Source organism: Atractosteus spatula, chromosome 5, assembly GCF_055471065.1.
Source record: "Atractosteus spatula isolate fAtrSpa1 chromosome 5, fAtrSpa1.hap1, whole genome shotgun sequence".
In the NCBI taxonomy this organism is placed as follows: domain Eukaryota; kingdom Metazoa; phylum Chordata; class Actinopteri; order Semionotiformes; family Lepisosteidae; genus Atractosteus; species Atractosteus spatula.
The window spans coordinates 28,965,903-28,973,973 of NC_142710.1; the positions used below are offsets into that span (position 1 = coordinate 28,965,903).

An 8,071-nucleotide genomic window follows, 5' to 3' on the forward strand; every position below is an offset into this window, starting at 1 on the left:
CTCATATACTCCGATAAGAAAGTTAAAGCACTTTTAGATATGTTGTTAAGAAATGTATGTATAGATGTAGTTAATCAAAAGAACGTCTAATGCAATTGGAATTTTATTATCAGTTTCATTTAGAACAGTAATGGTAGATTTTTTAACGTGTACATTTTACACCATATTTTAATAACATATTTAAATAGTGTATTAAACAATGGAGACCACACAGGCTCTAAGAAAATAACTTTTTCTGGAAAATATGGCAAAAAGGGAAATTAATTTTCCACTTCATTACTTATAATGTATAGTAACACTGGCTTTTCTGTTTAGATTGAATATTAAAAAAATGTACCTATGAAAATTAATCTTAGATATTAAGTAAACTAATATATTAAGAACATTAGAGAGGTAATCAATGGAGTATAACAAAAGTGCCTTCACATTGTAAATTCTCAAGATAATGTTTCGTACTGCTCCCCCTAGTGGTATTTATTGGAATATGAAGCCTAATGGCTAATGTTCTGGTTATAATGCCGTCAAATTGCATTAATCAAAAATTTCATCCTAGTTTAATTGAACATGGTGTGTAGTTGCAAAAATCATCAATGATATGATAAGAGGGGGTAGCAGAGACTATAGTGAAGTTATTGCTGGGTACTATAAGGTTTAGTTCCAGCAGCGATGCTCTTCTTAACATGTATCAATGATACAGACTGTGGTAGAGTCAGCAGCCATAATAATGAAGATAATGTAACAGCAGGAGCACAGTAGATGTAGGCAAAACCCGGAACTGGCCCGACACATGACATGAAATGTGGATACTCACAAAATATGCAACAGCGAGTGTGAAATTCAAATATCAGCTGGGTGGTATTAAACTGAAAGAGATAATATATGAGTGAGATCTCAACTCTGTTAAGTTTTAATTTATTTTTTCATCTAGCCAGTGTTGGACAATGATAAAAAGGCCAATAAATGGGTAATCTGAAAGAGGAAATTGGATGGTTTTTTTTCAGAATACATACTGTACTAACATCCTCGTTTTCATAAATTCTAACAATGATTTGTTTAATATTTCCAATGTGAATGTTTTCTATTTATCTGTTACCTTTTGGTTTGGATCTGAACGGGTTACAGTACATGTACAGTAACATGGACCGCAGAGCTCGCTGCTCGCTGCTCGCTGGTAACATCACACACAATTGGTTTTAAAAAGGGCTCCGAGGAGAATGGTTCGTAAGGTTTTTTGACAGAACATTGTATCTGACTGGAACAAGTACAGGTTTATCCCATGCTGAAAACAGAAGAAAAGCAACACATTTCGTCTGTGGAGCCTTCTTCGTGTGTAAACCTCTTGAAACTTTCCTTTTGTAGTCTGACGCGAGCTGTAAATTCTTCCAGCGTTTCTAATGGACTACTATTGCAACTCCTTAAAAGAGTCAATATTTCCCTAGGAATCGCGGTAATTACAGTGAAATATTGATAAAAAAATAATAGAAATATTATATCTATTAACAAACTCGGTGCTGGCTCACGATGGAGTTTAACGACTCCACACCGCCCCCGTATAACTCGTCAGAGCTGGGCTGGGCAGAATGTGCTAGGATTTCATCGGCGCCGTTTAATGATGTCACTTGTTTGCGCCGCAGGGGAAAGGGGAGTTGTAGAGAGTTGAGAGCTTTTCAAAGTGCGCTTGCTCTGGCAACATGGCTGCTTCTGCAACATCAGAGTTGAGCTCCCTATGTGAAAAATACAGCCGCGCCGTTACTCTTTCTGAGGTAGAATCCAGGAAGGACCCGGAGAATGACCCTTTTCGCTCCAAGTACAAAGCCAGGGAGCTTCTGAAAGAGATCATCTGTACCCTGAGGAACCAGTATATCGGGGAGGATGACGGGGAAAGCGACCAGCCCCAGAAGGATCAGATTCTTGAGGGTTCAGACTCAGAGGGATGTGGGAGCGGTTGTGTCGGGGGCTCGCCAGCCGCCCTCAGGGCAGCAAAACTCGGAGTGATCGAGTACCTTCTAGGGGTAAACCATGTGGAGACTGAAGAACTTTCCGCTGGAGAAGAACATCTGATGAACTGCCTCAAACTGCTGGATAAATACAGCATGTCACGGGAAAACATCTCTATAAACATACAGACCAGGGTATTGTATTGTTGCCACGTCCCATTGTGCAAAACTGCACACCATATCACATTAGGTTAACGGTACCTTTTTTATGCACACGTTATTTTAATTACATTTAATGTTTATACAACCGACAGTTATTCTAAGTCAAAACTATAACGCTTTTAGCCTGTAGCAAATGTTTTGTAGTATCTGATGTCATATATTTCTGTCCCCAAATCTAAGAGAAATGTATAATGTTAATAAAACATTAACGGTAATTGACAGGTAATCCTTCATTTTAAATTTCTGTCTTTTGGGGAACTGTATACGTTTTGTAGATGGTGAGAGGAAACGTTGGAAACGAATGGTCAAATGCGATGCTTCATTTAGTTGATTTGGAAGTGAATAAAAGAGTGGATTTGAGACAGGTGGCTGAGAGGAAAATGTCTTAATTCTCTCTGTAGAATCAGTTGGGTATTCTGTGGGCTGGACGAGATGAAACTGAGAAGGCGCAGGGTTTTCTGGAAACTGCAGAGTCTCTGTACATTCAGTACATGAAACAGGTAAGTTAGTTATGTATTCCTGTGGTTTGTGATTACAGTTTACTGCCTTGCAAATCAGACAATGTTACACTACCTTCATCAAGCCGGTACATGTTCGTTTACATTAGAAGGCGTATAGTTGCTCTGAACGGGAAGCAATTGCCTGCGTGCATTTTTACTAGACATATCATTTCAGACTTTTCATTCATGCAGAAACATTGTTCCTGACTTATAAATTATTGCGATATTGATCTGTCAGGTATTTTTAGGGTCGTTGAATAATTTCCTAGAAATATACAGTATGGTGATCTCGTACACCTCAGGTATAGCCAACCTTGGTCCTAGGGGCAAACAGTCCAGTTTGTATTACAGGCCAGCCCAAAATCATCAGTTTGTGAGTTTTAATTAATTCTGTACAATGCGCAGTTTAAGTCCAGAATGGTCAAGAGTGATCCTTAGACCTACAGAATGTTAATAGGTTCGTGTTGCACAATCTCTGATTTACTGTAAATGAGAGGAACAAATCCCTTGGATCAAATGGTCATAAGGAAACTCTTCCAAGTAATAGTGGTTTTGTTTGTGAACATGCAGTTCCCTTCTTCTCCAAATTCAAAGCATACCCTGCCAGAATGCTTGGTTTTGTTTTTTCCATACAGGATGGACAGCCCCCAATGGATCTCAGTGACTTCTTTGTGACAGAAGGGGAAAGTGTATTGGACCAAGAAAGAACAAAAAGGTAGTTACTCGGATTAAAAGTAAGCATTAAACTGAGTTTTCTTATATTACTGAAATTTTAATAGAAAGGTAAGTAGTTTCTTAATGTAAATTATAAATCATGTGACAAAGACATGATTGTGTCAGTCTCGTTATATAATATTGGCCTGGTTGTGCAGTTAATCTTGTCACAGCATTATCTTTCTGTAAACATGTGCCCAAGGTAAATCTAGAACGTTTGCCACTGGTGGTAGTGTTTGGACGTGTTAGGGACAACTGCTAAAGCCTTTTCTTTGTCCACAAAATGCAAAGGAAATAACACTAAAACATGCATCTCCTTTGTTATGCTGGACAGATTTGAAATGGCTCACACTTACACATTGTATTACTTGGCTCAAGTCTACAAGAACCTGGAACAGTACGAAAAAGCTGGCCGGTACTGCCACACCACTCTTCAGAGGCAGCTGGAGTTTAACCACTTTGTTCCTCTGGAATGGGCCATCAATGCTGCAACATTGTCCCAGTATTACATTACTAAGGTAAGAGTCAGCTCAGGGCAGGCTGGTGTTTTCTGCCCAAGGCACGCAAAGCAGTGGGACTGAAGCTTTGACTCGTACATGCTAGTCCAGAGTGTTGCAGAAAGTGTTGTTTATTGCAGATGTGATGCTCAGCCTTACTCCAGCTTTGTCCTTGTGAGGTTCATGGTCGCTCTGTAACTTTGGTTAGAATAATACAGTAACTTTGCCAGTTTTGTTTTAAACTCAGTGTGGTCTTTTTTTTTAGATCAGTATTCTCTGGTCAGAAAATTTGGAGGATTTCTTACTTTTCTACCCATCAGCAAATACAATTCTCCTTCTTATACTGTATTTTTTTCAAAATTTAAAGTATAATAAAGTAAATTGCCTTAAATCTTAAATTTCTGAGAACTGGCTGGTTTCCATTAATTTCTATTATTGTCCTTAATAGAACCCCTCTAAACGTCACTGGGGTGTTGCACACACTCCTGCAGTTTGTGTAGTGAATCCCGGTGGGCTCTGCAGTGCAGTGGACTGATATCATCAACATCATACCTACTTCTCTTGCAGCATCACTGTGGCTGTTCCAAAGTCACATAGTAGACTTCAGCAGAACATGTGAACAGGTGGTGAGGTGGCGCTGTGCTAAGGATCTGGGCCTGTGGCTGGAAGGTTGCTGGTTCAAATCCCACGGCCGGCAGAGGAATCCTTCTCTGTTGGGCCCCTGAGCAAGGCCCTTAACCCCAGCTGCTCCAGGGGTGCCGTATAAATGGCTGACCCTGCGCTCTGACCCCAAGCTGCTCTCCCTGTCTGTGTGTCTCATGGAGAGCAAGTTGGGGTATGCGAAAAGACAAATTTCTAATACAAGAAATTGTATATAGCCAATAAAGTGATCTCATCTGAACTTATCTTAGGTGGCTGTGGTGCAGATCTAATTTTCTTTCTTCTTTCTCTCCGTCAGTCTCGTTATATGGAGGGAAGGCACTGCTTAGCTGCGGCTGTCGTGGTTGCAGGCTTGGCAGGCGAGGTGCCGTCAGAGGCAGCAGCGCAGGAGAGTAAGTGTCACCCCGAGGCACTGGGGGTTTGACCTCATGGCCAGTAGGGAGGAACTGAAGTCCCGAGTTGTGAAAGTGAATGGGATTTTATTAATGAGCCAGACATCTGCGGAATTATTTTAAAGTAAAAATGAGAAACGGGGAAAGATGGGGAGGCATAAATGAACCTTTGCTTTGCGTTGGAGACAGAGCGAGTTCCTGATTTCACATCCTGAAATCTAAGAATAAAACATCTAAACAATATTGTAAATAAATATATCTAATAGAAATACTAACACATCTAGCTCCAAAAATCGCTTTTGATATTTTAAAATTGAGATAGTGTTCACTTCTTCTGTGGTTTGACGTTCGATTTGCCCTGCCAAGGTCTTAATAGTACATTTACCAGTGTGTACCATGTCTTTCTTGGTCTAGACGAGGCAGAGGGTGAAAAGAGGGAGCAGCTTCGTCAGAAGAGAGCGGAAATAGCCCGGTGCTGGATAAAATACTGCTTGAATCTTCTGCAAGATGCCAAAAAACTCCTAGAGGTAGAGCTTTATTTTTTTTAATTGTTGATTTCTGTCCACATTTGGTTGCCTTTTTGTCAAACGCCATCTGTGGTTTTCCATTACTTTGTATTATTGCACTCGCAAGCTGTGTGCCTGTTTAGTTTCCTAAAGACTTCTTCTGCAAGAGATTCTGTATGGGTACCTTCAGATGGCAGGCACATGTGAAACTTGCTTTCTTTCCCTGGCAGTGAAAATACAGCCTGCAAATCCTGTGGTCTCAATTGTTTGTCTGACCTTGGTGTAGAAAGAAGGATCCACTTATTTAAGATGTATTTAAGAAGCAATAGGGAACAAAATCGGAACTGTAACAAAAGATGAGTTTGCCGTGCTTTCCCATCACTTATAGGAGAAGTTTTTTTTAAATGAACTTCCCTCTTCTGGTGGGTTTACTGCAGGATAATATTGGTGAGCTGGATGTGGAGCGTCAGGCGGAACTGAAAGCGCGCCGCCGGCAGGAGGACGAGGAGGAGGAGAAAGGCCTGAAGAGCGCCATCTTGTTTGGCTCCAGGGACATCTTCGATTCCATTTTGGCCCTGGAGGAGAAGGTGAGTTGCGCCTACCCTCTGGATTTCGAGGAAGCCCGGGCCATCTTTCTGGTGGGGCAGAACTACGTGGCCGAGGCCAAGGAATACTTCCAGATGGATGGCCATGTCACGGACCACATCGAGGTGGTGCAAGACCACAGCGCTCTCTTCAAGGCCCTGTCCTTCTTCGAGGAGGACTACGAGAGGCGCTGCAAGATGCACAAGCGGCGCATCGACATGCTGGAGCCCATCTGCAAGGACCTGAACGCCCAGTACTATCTCCTCATCTGCCGGCAGCTGCAGTTCGAGCTGGCCGAGACCTACTACGAGATGATGGACCTCAAGCTGGCCCTGGCCGACAAGCAGGACGAGCTGGACGCGCACACCATCAAGAAGTTCAACCACCTCTGCGCGGCCTCCATCAAGTACTACAAGATGTTTCTGGACTCCATCAGGACGCCCGACGGCAAGTTCCCCGAGAAGCTGGAGGACGACGTGCTCCGCCCCGCGCTCGTGGCCAAGTTCCGCGTCGCCCGGCTGTACGGGAGAATCATCTGCCCCGACGGCGGCACCCAGCTGGAGAACCTCGGCAAATCCTTGGAGTGTTACCGCTTCGTGGTGGACTACTGCGAGCAGGACACCGAGGCCAAGAAGGCAGTGGAGACCGAGCTGGAGCTGAGCGAGGAGATGGCCGGCCTCCTCCCTATAAAGATTGAGCGGCTGAGAGCGAAGCAGGCTGCCTTAAACTGACTCGCCGACTGACGCCTGTCGGAGCACGACGGAGAGCCTTGGATTGCGTTTTTCTTACGTCCCCAATAACCGCAACCAGTGTCCTAATCTCTTACACCTGTAGGAAATTAAGGTGGCCGCTTTGTGTCAGTACTTACTTTCTTTCAATAATTCTGCTAATATTTTAATGCACAACGGGAAATTCATATTTATTAGTGCAATGCTGAAGTGTGTAATTGAGTGTCTCCAGTAACGGAAATGAGAATGATTTGGTTTCTGAGCAGCATTGTCTAAGGAAAAAAGATTTGTGAATTGGTGTATTTTTTTTTTTTACTATTTAGCAGATTAAGAGCATACTGCTCTAAAGTTTTTGGTCCAGCAGTAGCCTTTTCGTCTTCCACTGACTTGGTGACTTACCATATGTGCTCTCACGGGTGTTATTCTTCTACAGTACTTACCATGCCCGTCTCTGAGATTATAGGAGGAAGTCCATGCCGTGACATCTTTCTTGATTGGGGTTAAAAATAGCTGATGTCGGGGTAGGCATGAGGGGAGGGTTTCTCACGAATGGGTCACTTCAATGTCTGGTTCTGTACATTTTGCAGCTTTGTTTGCATTAATAAACAACTATTAATCACAATTTACCACAAATGTACTCTGCATGAGCTGCCACATGGCGTTGTTAGTCACTACCTGCCTTTGGGATTGTCCTTTCTGACATTATTTATTTGTTCAGCACTTCTCAGTGTTGTGTTCATTTAAAGCTGTAAAGTAAATAAAATAAATAAATAAAACTATCAGCTTACTTAAACCTTTATCACTACTCTTTATTTCTTTAGACTGTAAAGCATAGATCGGTTAAAGATATTGAGAGAGTTCAAGCCAGGAACAGCTTGGAAAAGTTTTAGGAAAGGATTACTTTTGCCAGTAAAAATGCACAGCTACTGTGTCTGTCCAAAGTGAACTGAATGTGTAGAACAAAAAAAGCTCTAAATTATTTATCAGTGCATATAGTTAGTCTTGAAGGGTTTTTGTGTTGGGGACACTATATTCATAAAAAAAGGCACCATCCTTTGGATGAGATGTAAAATCGAAGTCCTGACTCTCCATGATCCTTAAAACCCAGGGCATTTCTCAAAAAGAGTAGGGGTGTCCTGGCCAGTTTTGCCCTCTGGCCTTTACCATCCATAGTCTAATAATCCCCATCTCTGAATTGGCTTCATTACTCTGCTCTCCTTCCCACTGATAGCTGATGTGTGGTGAGCGTTCTGGCGCACTGTGGCTGCCGTTGCATCATCCAGGTGGGGCTGCACATTGGTGGTGGTGGAGGGGAGTCCCCATTACCTGT

At 42.5% G+C, this 8,071-nt stretch overlaps 1 protein-coding gene across 1 annotated transcript; it reads left to right on the plus strand.

Moving 5' to 3' along the window:
* The first annotated feature begins 1,617 nt into the window (after positions 1-1,617).
* kifbp (kinesin family binding protein) lies at positions 1,618-7,534 on the plus strand. The gene is made up of 7 exons (XM_088917844.1): positions 1,618-2,132; positions 2,561-2,659; positions 3,295-3,374; positions 3,708-3,891; positions 4,829-4,922; positions 5,337-5,449; positions 5,866-7,534. The coding sequence occupies exons 1-7, from the start codon at positions 1,692-1,694 to the stop codon at positions 6,742-6,744; spliced, it is 1,890 nt and encodes a 629-aa protein (XP_088773970.1). The 5' UTR covers positions 1,618-1,691; the 3' UTR covers positions 6,745-7,534.
* Positions 7,535-8,071: the final 537 nt, after the last annotated feature.